This window comes from Cyprinodon variegatus, unplaced genomic scaffold (genome assembly GCF_000732505.1).
Source record: "Cyprinodon variegatus isolate N-32 unplaced genomic scaffold, C_variegatus-1.0 Scaffold203, whole genome shotgun sequence".
NCBI lineage: Eukaryota > Metazoa > Chordata > Actinopteri > Cyprinodontiformes > Cyprinodontidae > Cyprinodon > Cyprinodon variegatus.
Window position 1 is genome coordinate 456,553 of NW_015150656.1, and position 18,609 is coordinate 475,161.

At 38.4% G+C, this 18,609-nt stretch overlaps 1 protein-coding gene across 1 annotated transcript in view; it reads right to left on the reverse strand.

Annotated features, from left to right (window-relative positions):
* Positions 1-11,725, reverse strand: part of olfml2a (olfactomedin like 2A) — a 36,985-nt gene extending 25,260 nt beyond the window's left edge. Inside the window, exon 1 of the mRNA XM_015379922.1 lies at positions 11,468-11,725. Coding sequence (XP_015235408.1) covers positions 11,468-11,557 — 90 coding nt within the window. The 5' untranslated portion in view covers positions 11,558-11,725. The remainder of the gene's footprint in view (positions 1-11,467) is intronic.
* Positions 11,726-18,609: the final 6,884 nt, after the last annotated feature.

Genomic DNA, 18,609 nt, shown 5'->3' on the forward strand with positions numbered 1-18,609 from the left:
GGGCCGCCTCATAGTCTTCTTCCTGTGAGATTTACTTGTTCAACTGTAGCTCTTTGATGGGCTAAATAAGGACATTGCTGCAATTTTTTTAAAGGATACTGACATTCTGTTAAACATATTCATCCACCCTTTTTTCCTTACAGGCAACACCCTGTAAGGGTCGGAGCCTATCTCCGGCAGTCTATGGGTGAGAGGCGGGACACACCCTGGACAGGTCATCACTCTGCAGAGACACACAACCAGACCTAAGGACAATTTAGAGAAGCCAATTAACCAAACACTCATGATTTTGAACTGTTGGAGGAAGCCGGTGTACCCGGAGAAAACGCACGCATGCACAGGGAGAACATGCAAAAATCCATACAGAAATACCCTGGGCCGTTAATCGCACCCAGAACCTTCTTGCTGCAAGGCAACAGTGCTGCCCACTGCGCCACCTCGACACCTTAAACATATTCAAATTAGGGCTGGACGATAAAGAAAAAAAGCCTATCGATAAAAAAAAATGCATATTGATCGATATCGATAATTATTGAAACGATTTGAAACCATAGTTTATGTGCAGCTCTGCCTGGACATTTTATGATATTGCTAAATGATTTAATTTTAGTAAAGAACGCAAACACAGACTTCCAATTAAATCTTTATTTAACCAACTTTTTTAACCATAACAGAATTGTTTTAAAGAAAAATAACTCAAGAGACCTGAGTTATGTTATTAAATACTGACAAAGAATAAACTAAAGTGACCAGAAAAGTGACCAAAATAAATATCACAAATAAATAAATAGAATACCCTATTTGAGTGGGAATAGTACACCACCAGCTTGTGGTAATTAAAAGATTGTAGGACTAGGCTACCATGTAAACAAGCTCCACTCAACAAGAACAAAAACCCAAACAAAAATCAACTCACTCTTTAGTCTAACATTTCTATGGGGTATTTTTTCTCACTCCTATTCTTCTATAGGTGCTGCTGGCACCTCGTTATGGTTCAGCTTAGGTTCCTGCTTTAACCTGAGTTATTAATTTGAAGTTTCTGGCCCCACAGCATTTTTCTCTCAACTGTTAGAACTACGTGGGAAACTGCCCAGAACTTAATATATATATTTTCCCGAAGATTCCTCGGAGGACGACGCAGATGCGCGCCAGGGCCTACACAGCTCGTACTCCTGCGGGTGTGAGCGGCTGAGATGATAAAAAAAAAAGTTGGTTGCGTTATCAGACTTCATTTTCACTGGTTCCCTACAAATTTTACAGATGACTGTGGTTTGTTTTTTGTCCGACTTGCCATAACCGAAATACCGCCAAACTGGCGAACTACAAAAACCCTTCTTTGGAACAATTTCCTCCACCTCTCCTTGCTGCGACATCTTCATGTGCTCTGTGTTATGGTTTGAGAGGGCGGTGCTTTGTGACGGTGTGCCTGGGTCCGCGATTGTGATTGGTTGGGAAGAAGTAGTGACCAGCATAAACCTACATGATAGGCTACAATGAGAATGAAGGAAAACTGCGTTTCTTTATCAAACTTTTATCTACCCTCTTTTTTTCTATTGCGCCACACGTCTATCAATCGATATATATCGTTATTGAATTATCGCCCAGCCCTAACTCAAATTCAGATATTCATATCCAAATCTCAAATGTTTTATTTTTTATTGTAAACCTGATTTTATTGCAATATATAAAACTGGCATTCAAAAGTAGCTAGATCATATGCCAAAACAGTTAAATTCTATTTAATTAATAAAAGCGGCTTACGGCCATACCATCCTGAACATGCCCGATCTTGTCTGATGTTGGAAGCTAAGCAGGGTTGGGTATGCTTAGTACTTGGATGGGAATACCAGGTGCTGTAAGCTTTGGTTGCTCAGTGGCACAGTGGGTAGCACTGCTTGTACTTAGGTGTGAGTGTGTGCGTGAATGGTTGCTTGTCTCTGTGTTGTCCTGCGATGGACTGGCGACCTGTCCAGGGTGTACCCCACCTCTCGACCGTAGACAGCTCGAAATAGGCACCAGCACCCTTCGTGACCCCAGTTGGGATAAAGTGTGACAGAAAATGGATGGATGATGTTATAAGCNATCTTTCCCAGAAGCATGATCCATTTTTCCATGCGCAACCAGATATACATCCAGGTTTACATAAATAATATCATTAGGGTAATAAAATTACTTATTTTTATCCTTAACTCACTAAAGAATGCTAATACACAGTTTTTCTGAGACAATTTTGATGCTTTTTACATTTTCTCCATTAAACAGCTTTTCTGACGTCATCATCGAACTATTTAACATAATGTTAACGCAAAAGGAAAACATAAAACTCAAAAAGATTAGATTTATGTTTAAATCCAAAGCTGAAAAAGTTAGCTCCCGGATGTAGTGTAGGATCCCATTTCCAATACAGATCCTGCACAGATGAGTGATAAAAAAGAAAGGATTTTAAGGAATTTATATTTTTTTAGGAAATATATTATTAACCTTTAACACATTATAGTTTAGTATAGCTTACTATTTTTTGGGGAGGGAAAAATGTAATTTAGGTTGTTTTTACATCATAAAATTGAGGGCGACCCAGAAGTATATCTGGTTGCGCAAATGAGCTGATGTTATGGATCGGGTAGAACTAGGAGTTCCAAACTGACAAGCAGGAAGTGAAAGCTGATGAGATAAACACAACATTGAGGGGAAAAATAGGGACTAAATTACAAATTTCAAAATTCCTTTCCAAACTAAATCTGAAAAGTGACTTTGTAAGAACATATTTTTACAGAACAACCCTTTGAAACTATTCCAGCTGATGGTTTATGAATTCCATTCGTACATCTAGAGATATATGTTGCACATTCAATTCAAAGATCCCGCTGTGTACAGGCAAGAGGCAGGGTCCACCATGGACAGGTCTCCCGTCCATCGCAGGGCAACACAGAGACAAACAGGACAAACAACCATTCACACTCACACCTAAGGAGAATGTGGAGAAGACAATTAACCTAACAGCAATGTTTTTGGACTGTGGGAGGAAGCCAGAGTACCTGGAGAGAACCCATGCATGCTCAGGGAGAACATGCAAACTCCATTCAGAAAGGGAACCCAGAAGGGAAACAAACCCACAACCTTTTTACTGCAAGGCAGCAGTGCTACCCACAGCTCCACTGAGCAACAATTAACAGATTTGAATTAAGTGTTACCCAATATTATGGGCTATAAACATTTGAGGAATAAAAATACATTATTTATACATTATAGTTTATTTTTATTTTTAAAATCTTTAAAATAATCCAATGTATAAACACTTATGCACTGAGTATATATATTTTTTCAGTTTATATTGATTTGCTGAAACTATCCCAGAAGCCGTTTGACAGGAGCACATTTTTCAGATCATGTTTTTATTTTTTTGTTTAGTTTTGGCTTTCAAATCTGAAAATGTTTCATTAATACAACCAGAAAATAGCCACACACTGCATTGCTCTAAATATTTCTTTCACTGCGTTTGACCTTCCTCTTATAAATCCGGCCTACAAAGGAGGCCAGCTGTTTATTGGACATGCTTTACCTTCTTCTTACTTTTCCTGCAAACTATGTTTAAATATCACCGGTCAAAAACTGGTGTCTGTGGACAGAATCTCCTCTGTCTGTTGCTTCTTAATACCACTGATGGGTATTTATGAAGACTTTGTTTATACAACACATCTTTTAACTTTCTGTTTCTAAATTCAGACCAGCTTGAGGTTTCTATGTTTAGATCTGAACATTGTAGGAATTCAGTACTGACCTGTCAGGGTACTGCGGAGGATAATTCTGAGGACATTTGACTTTTAAACCTCTTCAGAAGTAGTTTGTAATTATTTTAACCTATGATTTTTTTTTTTTTTTTTTGCATATAAAACAGATTCCCCTTTGCTACACTGCAAAACTTGGGATGGGGGAATCATTTCCCAAAGTGACGCAGGCAAACTGCTTTACTTATATAGTCCCTGTTCAACTCAGGTAACATTCAACCATTGATACACTGATTTTGCCAAGCTACACTTTAGCCGCTGCCGCCTGGGAAGACACAGAGACACGGACACCATATGGCTTCTGACCACAATCAGTAGGCAATATGGCGTGTGCGTTGTCTTGGGTGTCTTGCCCAAGGACGGAGCGGGGGTTCAACCCTGTTATTGCAGGACGAACCTCACCACGCTATGCCACTGTTGCCCCAATGGATTACCTAACTCCTGACTAGTTATATGATAGTTTTATGACACAATAAAAGAAAGCAACCGCCATAAGATTTCAGAAATTTTGTCATATTTCTTTTTCATTTACTTGAAAAATAAAGTAGAAAAGCTGCATTCTGTTTAAATTTGATTACTTCAAGATCTAGGTTTCATCTTCACCACATAAACACAAAATAGCTAGAAGTCTCAATTAATTGTCGTTTTTAATCTTATTTTTCTTGGTTAGGTCATTATAAAAAAAAAAGGGTCCAAATCAGAGCTTTGAAAATAAATAAAGTTAGTACATTTTATAGAAATAGGGATCCCTAACAAGCACCTCGAGCAAATTGTCATATTTCTGTCATTTTCAGACGTTCTAATCCCCACTTGAATTTTATATTTTCAGGGAACACTATACTGTAATCATAGGTGATTTTTTACTCAAAGAAGGAAAATGACTTCAGACTCGGGGGAAATCAGCAGCCATGACCGATGATCAATGAATCACATGCATTAACCTTTAACCTCTCTGACAGAGGGAATGCTCTCATCACAGTGTTAATGTCAGAATGGTTTACGGCGTTTATCTACCGATGCACAAACAACATTAACCAAAACCACAAAGAATGCGTATCACAACCAGATTTAAAGGAAAAAGGAGCTGAGACGTGGCGTGTGTGTGCGCATGGGTTCACACATGGCTGTTATTACTGAATGCTTCATGGGAATACGTTACTTTGTCAATTAGAAATCGGATAATGATACAAGTTTCCCTGAAGAATTAAGAGGGTTAACATGGAGACAGCCATAGTTGCCTTTGTGGCCAACTTCTGGAGGAGGTACTGCGGCAAACACTCAGGAAAATAAAAAAAATAAAACATTAAGAAAGTCTGAGAGGGAATGCCAACCTTTCTAGCGTTTTCTAGAAAGAATAATAGGCTTTAAACGGATCCATGATAAGATTTAACAATAGACATTTGGAAATATTTATATTAAATGTAACTACAATACAGTAAAAGCTGTTTACATTTAATACATTGTAATAAAATATGCAGATGTTGCCATAAATGCTTTCATGCTTTCTGAGTAAATTAACTCCAGTTTCTAACTGAGGCAGTTTACATTTAGCAACGGGATAAAAGCGTTTTCTAAGAGATCTTAGAACAATGCGTTACAGCACTGACAGACACTTCACTGTCACTTTAAAGTATCCATAATTATTTTTCCACAGTGTTTTGATTTAACATTATAGGTATTAGCTCTAGGTAATATAGTAAAGAGTAGATCACAAGCCGATATCATTTTTTTATTTCAACAGATAGCCTATGTTTAACGGCTAATAGAAACTTTTGGAGCAGTGAGACATTGCGGCATTGTCTAAATTTAAACCAGTCAAAAACAAAATAACTTGGATATAGTTGCTTTGTGTTTATTCTGTACGCTCTATTCCAGTGAGGACCAACCACGTCATCAACCCAGCATGCACAGGGCAGGAGAAAAAATGGCGACCATGAAGGGTGAAACATATAACAAGGAATTTATATTTTTTTAACTTTGACAACTTTTTGTTATTGTCATTTGAAACTTCGTTTTGTATTACATTTCCATTTCTTAGAGTGCAGCAGTGATCAAATGTAAACAGTGTGAGAGAAAAAACATGGTGCAAAAACACACTGATATGGAAGTTCAGAGCATTGGATATATATGGTGCAGTGGTGTTGGATGTAACAGTTTGCCCTGAAATCGAAGGATTGATGGTTCAAGCCTCGGCTCTGACTTTCATTGTCGTTGTGTCCTTGGGCAAGACACTTCACCTGCATTGCCTAATGATGGTGGTCAGGGCCTGGTGGCGCCAGTAAACGGCAGCCCTGCTTCTGTCAGTGAGCCCCAGGGCAGCTGTGGCTACAATGTAGCTTGCCACCATCAGTGTGTGTGTGAATGGGTGAATGAATGTAGTGTAAAGCGCTTTGGTCAAGTGTCCTGACTTGAAAAAAGGTGCTATATAAGTACAGGCCATTTACCATATAAATATCCAGTATTTTGGTTTGGTGTTATCAGTGTAAATCAGAGTCTGAGTCTGTGACTTGATTAGAGATTTTTTTCAACAGTTCAGTTGTCTGATAGCAGCGGGGAAGAATCTGCTGGACCTGCATTGAATGCTGTGTAGGCAGCAGGGACAGTCCATGGTGAGGGGGTGAGAGTTCATTGACGATGTTACGGGCTCGGGGCACGCAGTGATGGGATGAAATGTAAAGTAATTCTACTTTTTTTATGTATCACAAATGGAACATTTTTCGTCAGTAGAATTAAAGTAAAATCAAAACACATTTAAGTCAACATGGTCAACTAGTCTTGGATCCATTAAAATTCAATCCTTGCTTTATTCTGGTATTTTTTAACAGTCTTATAAGATTTGACCTAGTGAACAGTCTGACCTGAACATTTCCACTTTCCTGATAGCCTTTCTTGAAAATGAAGTCGATTTTCTCTTTATGTCTTCCTTTTTCCTCTTTGACATCTTCTCATGTATCCTCAGTTGCACCTGTCTTTGACAATCATGTCTTCTACGTGCACATGACCAGCATTCGCACTAAACCATTAATAATGCCAAAATCTACTTTGCTAAAATTGTTTGCAGCCAATCTTTCCTTCCAAAGGCAGATCTGCCTCTGACTCTTCATAGCTACAGGTGATGTCTAGAATCATTTGAAATCTTGTTTTTATTACTCTATCAAGGCAGAGGCTGCATAACGTGTTAGAGCACCTGTTTGTTTGATGCCTTTATCAACATTCAACTCTGTGACTCAGGATTTACCATCCCAGCACGTTCTCTATGTCCTCATGCACAGCTGGATGCATTTTGTCCTTCATACTAGCAAAGGGGAGCAATGAATAGAAGTGTAAAAAATTTGTAGAAAATAACTTTTGTGGTTCCAAAGCAGGTAAAATTTTCACTCATGATGTTTAAGTTTAAAATATCTATTTAATGAGACACAAGAGAAAGAATGTTCTGGTGAAGATTCTCAGTCATCAAGTTCATAGTCATACCAAAAAAGTTTAAAAACAATACACTGGACTTTTTTTCCCCAAGTTTGAAGATGTTTCCAAGCTTAATAGAGTAGCCCAACAAAGCCTAGTTATGGCTTAGAAAAGATGCAAATAGAACCGAAATAACAGGTCCACCACTGGTAGTCTGTGATACCAGGCATTTACCCAGTGGGCCGGTCTTAATTTTAGTGTGAGAGGGCCAGCCCTCCTTAAATCATACCGGCTCTAACACTTACTCTCCAGGAGCTCAAGAAGTAATACAATGTTAACTACCTAAATTATGCATACAGTATATGTAGCCCTTCTTTCTCATGCACATCCCGGTGACGGTTGGCATATGGTGAAATTTTCTATTTCTTTAAACTGTAAAATCCTTGCAACAAACTAAATTATAATAAAACTAAAATGCTTTCTTTAAACCAAACTACGATGTTCCTCTTATATTTGGGGAATTTATGTTTGAATATTTTCCAAAAATATGTTGCGGTGCATGATGGATTTAGCATTTAAAGGCTAACGTTTCCTGTCGTATGTGCATTGTTGCCAGGTTGGGATGTTACCCGATCTGGCAGTTTAGGATGGCCATCTCTGGGTACAAAATGTTTTTTTTAGATTAACTACCTAAGAGATCAATAGACTTTGGTTCAAATTGGTCGAGATTTCATATATCCAGGCGGTTTATAAAAACTTTTTGTGCTGGAAAATGTGAGTCAGTAACACCTGGCAACCCTGCTGATGTGGTGAGTGTGGACGTTACGCAGTAGCAGTCACTGTCGCGTCGGTGTTAATAACCAAAGCCATTAAAACCGCATTATAGAAGTCTCGGTGATGGTTGCTGTGTGATGTCGGGTGATCAGTTAATCCACAATGTGTATTCGTACTGTGTTTGACATTTGAGACGCATGTGTTTCACTGTGCTTCTATTCTTGTTTTGGAGGGGTTTCAGGGGGTCCATAAGTGTAAAATGCCAGGGCCGAAAATCGTTCCCAGTCCGAGCCTGCGTTAGGGTCATTGTTGGTGTGGCTGACCAGTTGTTTTGGTCCCCTGCATGGGGTTGGAGGTTGAGATGATAGGGTGAAGAAATCAACACTATCACTACATTTTAGGTTTTTGAGAGCTGGAACCTGAGAACACCCCCCTCTGTTTAAGGTTGTTTTTTCTCTCTTAACATAAATGGCTTCCTTCACACCCCTTTCAAACCACCTGTCTTCTCTTTTTTGTGAATATTCTGTTCCTCAAACGCCTCAAATGCCTTTTATCTTTCAGGTGCAAGTGGAGAGCAGAGTCCTGTCTGGAGGAGGTAGCCCATCTGTGTTGAGCCATGCATCTGTGGAGAGGTTGTTTGGTTTCTACAATATACAGATCAGAGCATTCATCACTGCACTGAACTGCATACATCACTCCCCTCATCTTAGGTCTTGGGGTTGTGTCTTTAGGATGCACAAGCCTCTGTCTAAGGCTACGTTCACACTGCAGGCCTTAATGCTCAATTCCGATTTTTTTGTGAAATCGGATTTTTTTGCGTGTCCGTTCACACTTCCAAGTATATGCGACTTGTATGTGATCTACTGTGTGAACTGAAAGCATTCAACCGAAGTGTCTGGCATGCGCACTCGAGGACGCGATGACGTCACATGTAGCAAGCGTCCTCAGTGTTTGCGGAAGTAAACATGACTCGTAATACCGCAGCGTATATTGCATGCTTTAAGTTCTTCTCCAACAGGAGCAGGCACATTACGAACGAAATCTTTTTAAGAAGATCAAAAAGAAAGAGAGCCAGATTTCTTGCAATGGCGTTTTGTGGGGCAGTAATAGCAACGTCCGTAAAGAGAAGCGTGTGGGTGCGGAGTCGAAGCCAGGAATGGTGGCGGCTTTAGTGATACGGAGTTCCTTCATAACTTTCGAATGAAAAAGGCAACCTTCATGTGCGTCTGTGAACGGCTCTCCGCTTAGTAGGATGCAGATTAGTAACGTTTAGTAACATTTGTCAAGTATCAATGACGTGTAGGTCGGATGAATGCGACCTGGCCGTACAGACACAGGTCGCATTTGAAAAGATCAGATACGTATCGGATTCAGGACCACATATCCAAGTGGCCTGGGTCGCATTTGAAAAAATCTGATCTGTGTCGTTCAGACTGTCATAAAAAGATCAGATACAGGTCACATATGGGCAAAAAAATCGGAATTGGGTCACTTCAGGCTGCAGTGTGAACGTAGCCTAAGAATCTGGTTTGGTTTGAAATGAACTGGAAATTTGTTTTTTTGAGAAAACATTCTTGGGTTTTTCAGAGACTGTAGCAACAAGAGAAAGAAGCAAAAGGGACTGAAGTTCTTTGTGGGGCAGAATTAAACACAGCAAGTTGCCTTTGCCTCATTAGCAAAAGGGACAAAGTTTCCTGTTTAAAAAGATTTCTGGTTGTGTAAACACAGACAGCCTCAGTGTGAAAACAAATGAGAGTCACCTGTCACTTTAATCAAGGTACAGCTATTTTAAAACCATGGTTGGAAGGACACTAGTGGTCGACTGCATGTTTTTTTTAGAGTTTTTAGACCATTTTTATTGTAATTTTTTTTTTTGTAAAAAGCTGAATTTCGTTTCGTACAGCTTTCAGACAGTAAATGAGCAGCAGCTTATCAGTGAAATGAACATTTCCATTTCAGAAAGTGCATCAGAGATCAAATGTAAACAGCGGAATAATAAAGCAGTTTTTATAATCAATATTTTATTCTATATTATAAGATTTTCATCCTTTAAAATTAGACCATGTTAAAAACAGCCTGAAAAATACTTTTTGTTTCTTTTTTTAAGCATGCACAGCTGTTTTCCGGTTCGACAGGGATGACCAGAGTAGAAAAAGCAAACTAGTTTGCCTTTATTCCCTGCAAACATCATGGCAAACAGCAAACGGCTGCAAATTAAAGCAGATTTATATTTTTGAGCAGCCGAGTCCAGAGTTGAACTGAATATGTCTGACAAGAATTTTACAAATGTATGTTTACAAAGAACACATGTCAAAAAAAATAATGTATGTGTTGAACACTGGCGGAGAAAGCACAGACTTGCAGCTGTAATTAAAGTGAGAGGTGGTTCTGCACCATGCTCACTTAAAGGGGCTGAAAAAAATATTGAAAATGTTATAATAGTATGATTACTTTTGAAAGGTACAGTGGGTCATGCTTTCATGGTTTTTCAATAAAAAGTTACATCTTAAGGCAGCTCAGGAGGCTCAGTTCAGACTGGAGACAGCTGTCTCCTTTAAAGAAAATATCATGTCTAACAAAAATTGTCAAAACATCCTAAAGCTTAGTTTATGAGGAATTGCGTCCTGATGGGCTCTCAAACACATTATAAAGATGTTCCCCTTAATAACTTTGCAAATGGTTAATGATTAAGAAGAAGTAGATTTTGTAGATTTTTTGGCATAAAGATTTCTTGAAACTAAAACTTTTGGGAAGAGGCAATGTATTAGCACTAATATTTTCCTGCAAAGCACAAAGTGCACAGACCCCCCAGTCATAATGAGAATGCAGGTTTAGATCAGATGTTGACTCTGGCCTGCAGAGAGGTTTCCATCCATGATCAGAGCTCAGTCACAAGAATCCATGTTTCTTCACAACAAACTTAGAAAGTTATTATACAGATTTGGGAAAAGAACAAAGAGTTTAATTCTCAGCCTGCAAACGGTGCAGTCAGAGCTTTTAACTCTTTACTGACCTGCAATGAAGCTGATTTAACCTCCTTAATTAGATCTAAAGCAGACATTGGCCACCAGTAAACCAATGTAATATGCAGTCCATGCCCCCCCTGGGTGTGTGTGTTTTATTGTAGCTGAATCAGGATGAGGGAGAGTGAGGGGTTACTGCAGCCCAGCAGCTGTACAAACACAGCCAGCCTGATATTGCACTAACCCCACTCTGTGTGCCATCACTGCTGGCTCCGGGCCTGCGCACAGTGGAGGTGTAATTATTTGTATCTGTGTCACACAAAAGCTCTCATTGAGGGATTTTCTATTAACACAAGAAAAGACTCACAAACAGAAACATCTGCTGGGCTTAAGCAGAAAATGTGCAGGTGAGGAGATGTTTGTCCACTTTGACACCGGGAGGTGAGGCAGGTGAGAGGTGAGGAAGCGTGTCTTTAGTTTCTAACATGCAATCAGGAGTGCTGGCTCTGGAATAAAAGCTTTTTTTTTCTCCAGTTTTCTTACCTTGCTCTGTGAGGACGCGTCCTTACACAACACCAGCAGACAGGCCAACAAGTTCGCGTATTTCCACATTTTCTCAGGGCGTGTAGACATGAAGTGCAGAAAGCTAAAGTCACAGCGGTCAGTCCACAGGCTGGAGCGACGCGTCTATCTGAACTCCATCTCCGCTTCATGCAGGTGACGCTGTTTCAGGCGCGCGGCGCAGATCTCTGCAGTATGGCAATGCGCGCTCTGAAGTGCGTCTGCCTTCATCCGGGCGCTTCCTCCATCAGCGGCTGTTCTCCACAGAGGGGAGGGCTTTGACGCACCGCACCCCCCTCACACAAGGTTCAAATTCTACATCAACTTTGCGCTGTTAGATCCACTTACATTCATTTTAGTTATTACTGTAGTTATTTAGTCCTTTTCCCAAACTCTAACCATTACCAGTATATCCCTAACCGTGCAATGGGGGTCCGCCAGATTAAGACCAACTTTTCACCCCCATAAGGCATGTATGACCTTAGAAGGTTAGTAAATATACCAAACGATCCTAAATATGTCACATAAACAAGTACACACACCCAGGACAGCTGCACACTGCTGCATTTAGGCAGTGCGCAGCAGATAAAGTAAGAAACTCATGATGAACTGTTGAAACTGTTCTGTTTGAATTTATTTTAGGTCTATAGAAAGCAGCGTGAAGTGGCCCGAAGGAACAGTAATAATTGTTTTATGATTTGAAAAGCTCAGGAAATATTTAAACGCCTGAAGTTTCCAATTTAAAAACATTTGGCGCCACCATCTGGCCTATTGCCAGATTACAAGAACAGATCAGCCCGCTTCCGATTTTTTGCAGTTAAAATTTTGAAGTGAAGGCTTCGTGTTTTGTTACTTTTATGAACATGATTGCTTAGAAATACAGAAATATCTTTATCTATTTTCTTACAGCTATATTACAAACATGAGCACATTCCTTCCTTCCTTCCTTCCTTCCTTCCTTCCTTCCTTCCTTCCTTCCTTCCTTCCTTCCTTCCTTCCTTCCTTCCTTCATTTTATATTATTTTATAATATCCTTATCGATAATAATAATAGATGGATCGGCGCATGTATCAAGCTGTAAACCCCGTGCTGATGTATCTTTCAAGAAAGTCCCATAACCAATACAGGAGCTGTTTCGAACTGACGGACGTACTAAACTGTGTTTACCAGCACATCTATCAACACAAACCATCTGACAAATAATTCCAAAATATGGAGCAGCCTCAAGGAAAAAGAAATGTTTCAGCCAATTGGTACCATTTTGACCTGATATTTGTTTCAATCTTCTTGTTGTGTCATCCTGTTCCTCTCAGTTATCACTCAACTTGTCTGAATTTCAAATTGACTCTTACTTTACTGTTCTTACTATGGTTATATAAAACACAAAAATCATAGCCCACAAACATCCTTATTCACTTGTTCACTTAAATGTTCCTGTTATATGTTCACATTTATGGCTTGCATCTACAAATATCACAATTTTTTTCAATTTAAATGGCGATATTAAATAATACATCAGAGATTATTGTCTAGAAAAAAGTGTATAAAATGTGAGGGGCTTTGTTCTGAATTTGTTACTGTTCACAAGGGTGTGCCACAAGGTTCTGTTTTGGGCCCTCTCTTATTTATCTTAATTTCTCTGATGCTAATATGCATTTTTATGCTGATGATACCATTATTTATTGCTTTGGGTCATCTCTTGAACAGGCTATTTATTCACTACAGACAGTTTTTGTTGCTGTACAGTATTAATTTATTAATCTTAAATTATTTCTTAATGCTGACAAAACAAAGTTAATGTTGTTTTCAAATAATAGGAAGGTGCCTCAAACCCTTCCAGTAGTGTCCACTCTGGAGGGGAATGTCATTGAGGTAGTACATGAATATAAATACCTTGGAATTGTAACCTTCAAACCTTTTATTGATAAACTTGTTAAGAAATTAATAGTTAAACTGGGCTTCTTCTTTTGTAATAAGATATGTTTTTCTTTTGGAGTAAAAAAGTGCATTGTCTTGCCACGTTTTTATCGAGTGTTTACCATGCTTCATTAAGGTTCATCACAAACTGTAGAGCCATGACATCACTGTGACCTGTACTCTCAGATGGGATGGCCTTCCCTCTCTACAAGAAGGCAGTGACATTGGTACACTTTTATTTACAATGCCCTTCTTGGATTACTGCCCTCTTACATTTGCACCTTACTTACACAGAAAAGCATGGCTTCTTATGCCCTGAGATCCAACCATCAGCTATTGCTCACTGTTCCGTTTGCTCACACAGAACTAGGGAAGAAAGCCTTTAGCTACGCAGCTCTCTGTGCATGGAATTGTTTACAAAGAAACTGGAAGTTCACTGAATTTTTATCTTTAAATGCTTTTAAGTTGAAAGTGAAAGAATTTGAAGCAGCTTCAATAATCTGTAATTGTGTTACTTGATATGCTTTGTGTACCTGTCATTTAATTTAATGTATCTCTGTTTTTTATGTAACTTTGCTGCCTCTTGGTCAGGACTCCCTTTTTTAACTTAAATGGGATTTTTTCCCCCTGGTTAAATAAAAGTTAAATAAATAATAAAAAAAAGAGAGAAAACAATGACTTAAATCACATTATAGGTCATCAAATGTGTCAGTTTAGTCTGTCAAAGAGGCTGCCTGTAGGAATGTCAAATGTCCAGCAGGTGTCAGTATTCAGTATAAATACAGTTTACCCATGTGTGGAAATGCTTCATGACGCCTCATGAACCCATCACTAAATGCGGACATTCGGATGCCCACTCAAGTGTGGTTCTTATGGCTATTCAGCAGATGCTGCTTCTCAGAACTTTATAAAGTTTTGGCCAATTATGTCAAATTGGTTTATTGGGTTTTAAAATTGCCATCACTAGTCAAGAGGCAGAACCAAAGTATCTGACAGGGGCAAGGAAGGCAGGAGAACAATAGGTATGAGACTGGTTGATATCAGGAGATCAACACTAGGAATGCTGCATGGTCTCACACAAATGGCTTTCAAAAATCTGGAGTTTACCCATTTGGAAAAGCCAGGAATATATAGGGCTCCTCCCAGGTCTGCAGTATTGATAAGTGACGATTAAGAACATCAGATCCAGCGGTCAAGAAGAGCTAAAAGCCTTTATAAAAACAACCTTTTGTTGCTGATCACCACAGCAATCAAAGGAAGGATTTATGCAGAAGGAGCACCAAACAAACACCTTGTGCACATACAATAAAGCAAACACTTGTTTCAGGCCACATTTCTGTAGTAACACATATTATTTATTAATGCAATCACACATATTTTGGTATAGAGCTGTCCATTTTTCATACATTGTTAAGGAATGCTCTGTGTGTTTGCACCTTGAAGCTTTCTCTCCCTTGTTCTTTTCCTGAGAAGAGATAATTTGGGACAAACTCTTTAAACAACACTTCATAATTTATAAGTATTGAATAGCCGTGAGACATGACCACAGATTTAGACAGAAATTATAATCTTACTCAGACCGGAGAATTTGCTCAGTTACAGAAGGCTTCAACATTTCTCACAGTTAAAGAAGCATTTTATACAACCATACATCTGCCACATCATCACATCCTAACATCCTACACGTTTGTAAATTAGGAGACATCCATAGCTACAGTCTCATCAAAAATAACCCTATTTTTAGATCAACAACGCCTTATTAAAATCCCAATTCTTTGCCACGTGCATAATGAAGATGACTTTCAATCCTGACAGAGGAACTGTCCAAATTAGATAGACTACTTGGGAAAACATTAGTTCTAACAAGCAACAGGCATATTTGGGTTTAACTGTCTCAAACTTAATCTGTAAATATAATCCTAAAAGTGTCTATAGGAACAAAAAGGTAAATTTAATCTGATTTCACACAAGCCCCCAGAATCAACAATCTTCTTGTTCCACTGTAATTTTGGACACAGTGTTCTAGCCCTATCATATTTGAGGGATACATTTTCCAAATAGTGGTTTAAATATCTCTCCGCATATGTTTAATAGGATTTAGTCAGAACTAAATCACCAAAAATCTTTCTTAGTCTCATCTGGCCAGAAGGCATTTCCCCAGAAGGATGGAGGTAGTGTTGTAGTCAAGACCACAAAACAAGGGATGAAGGATTACAAAGACTGAGGTAAGACCAAAGGCTTTAGAGGCTTCTAAAGATCTTGGTCTTGTCTCGGTACTCCTTGGTCTCGGTTGGTTTGGTCTTGACTACAACACCAGATGGAGTTTTACTGATAATAATCTTGGCAAATTGTAATCTAGTTTTTATGTCTATGCGTTAGCAGTGGGGTCCTTTTGGTCCTGCCATAGTGTGTCCTCTCATTTAGACATCAACAGATAGTTTCCCATGACACCAATGTAAGATTGAAATCTTGAGATGGAGACTTGTAACCTTGTTCCTGTTGATGTTTTACCACAATTTGGGTTCTCAAGTTGTCTGACAGCTTTCTTTGTTCTCTTTCAGTCATCCATGCTTAGTAAGGTAGGCAAAGAAAAACCAGGAAATGAATCAACTTTTCCTGTTTTTATTTGTTGTCAGGGGAGATTTTTGTCATTGCCCACACCTGTTGCCAAAGTTGACTTTAAACAATACTGGTGTGCTTGAAATAAAGTTTTACTTTTGAAAGAAGATACTCAGAGGAAATGGCAAATTTTAAATAGTTTTATTAAAAACTAAGAAAATGGGCCATACAGCATGTTTCTTTGTGTTGTACCAATACTAAAAATGAGAATTAACAGATTTATTACAATATATGTGTAATTGTACTATCTTTCTGGGAGACAGATCACGGTCACATGCATTTTGTTTTTGACTTTGCAGCAAACCCTCATACCAAATATGTGTGTAGCAACAATGGAGAGGAAAACTCAGCAAGAACAAACCCCTAGAAACATACACACAAAAGAAACTCAGAAGTGCTGGCCAGTACTGATGGGTTAATGAGGCATTTTGAAGCTTTTCGACACTTGTATTAATACTGTCATAGAGAATACTGACACCTGCTGGACATTTAAAGACACTACAAGCAGATTATTTGACAGGCTAAACTAAATCTATTTGATGACCTTGTACAATGGTATCATTTAAATTATTGTAGGTTATATTGTATTATGTCATATCTATCTTTAAATTCAAAATATATTTGATATTTAAATAATAATAATAATAAATCTAAACATATATCGTAACGTGAAAATTTAGGGGAAAATGTGAATGAGGATGCTTGTGGACTAGGATTTTAAATCTTATTTTAAAAACAATAAGTACAATAAACAGTACATAAACTAAGAGTCAATTAGAAATGAACTTAAATTCAGTTAAGTTTAGAGATAACTAAGAAGAAACGTTTGACACAAAGAGAAAATTGAAATAAAAATGCAACGGCTGAAATATTTTGGATTTGCTTTTTGCAGCCACTTGCAACAAAAACAGCTATTGAGTTGACCATGAACTCCCCTGTGTCCCCATAGCCACCTGTCAGACAGCTGAATTTTTGCTAAATTTAGGTCAGCAACAGGACAATAAATCTGAACACAGCAGCTAATCTTCCACAGCAAAGCTGAAAAATAGAAAAATAAATAAAAATGAAACAATTAGCCGTACTGACTTAGTTAAACTCTAGAACTTAAACTGATTCAAATATTAGAGAGAGTGATGCATTAAGTAGCTCTTGTAAACCTTGGCTAACTTTAGCAACATTGGAAAGAATTGTGGGACAGTATTCGTCTACAGTGTAAAAGACTGATAGAATGCTAACTTGTGAGCTCAGATTTTTAGCTGCTTAGTCTCAATATTTTGTGTTCTGTAGAAGTTAAATAAAATTTTGATAATGTGCTTCCAACTATCACATATCTTAATTCTTTATATACATTAGAAGGTATACCCCCCTCCCCCTTTTTTTCCTTCCATGTCTATATGAGCTGTAGGATACGTTTAAATAATCAAAGTTACTAATTCTTTCAAGCTTATGTTAGAACATTTTATATTTTTTGTAAAATATTGAATAAGTACATACGCAAAGTTATAAGTCCTCAGTGGTGGTTCTAGACCAAATTTACAAGGGCAGCCAGTCAGGGTTGGTCATTTCTTTTTATTGTAAGCAGAGAGTAAATGAAGGAAACTAAAAAAACAAAACAATATGTCATTGTTTAATCCAGTGGTTTCTAAAGTGTGGGACACGCCCCCTGGGGAGCTCAGTATAATTACTGGGGGCATGAAAAAAATTATACATTTTAATAGGTAATGTAGAAAATACATATTGATAGGAATGTTGAATTTTGTTGCAAAGTAAAGAAATCACTTAAAGTTAAAACAATTACACTTTAAAAGAGGTGGTGGAGTGGCAGCTAGTGGTTAGGACATAAAGCTCCGAAACCTGAGGTTCTGAGTTTGAGCCCCACTCCCATAGTCTGCCAGTCCCTGAGCAAGACCATTAATCCCACACTGCTCCCTGGGCATCGCACAATGGCAGCCCACTGCTCTCCAAGGTGATAGGTTAAATGCAGAGAGGGAATTTTGTTGCTCTGTACTTGTGAGGGTGTAATGACAATAAAAGCTGGAAAAAAAAAAAGGTTGTTTCATGGTTTTAAGGAGATTCCAAAAAAAGTTAAGAAACAAACCACCGGACTTTGTTTTCCAAGTTTGAAGATGTTGCACTTCCAAACCAGGAGATTTCTTCAACTCAATTTTAAGGGGATTGTAGTCTGTTTTACTATAGTTGACTTTCTTGTTAAACTGTCAAAAAGGTCAATCAGAGGCGTGTTTGAATGCTGTATTTTAAATCCGGGGGTGGCACCACGAAAGGTGTGATTTAAAGTATGAACCACAGAGTCATTGATTTCTTGAGATAACGAGATGATTAACCTGTAAGCTATTTAAATTTTCACATCCCCAGAAGTTCTGGCAGAGGAGGAGGAGTAGCAACAATCTTCCAGTCTGACTTACTGATTACTCCCAAAACAATTAATACCTACAACTCTTTTGAACATTTAACCCTTAATTTCCCTGATCCAAATTTCAAGGCAAGAAAACCTCTTCTTTTTGTTACTTTGTATCGTTAACAAGGTCCTTGCTATGAATTTTAAGTTTATTTTAGTTTAGTTCACAGGG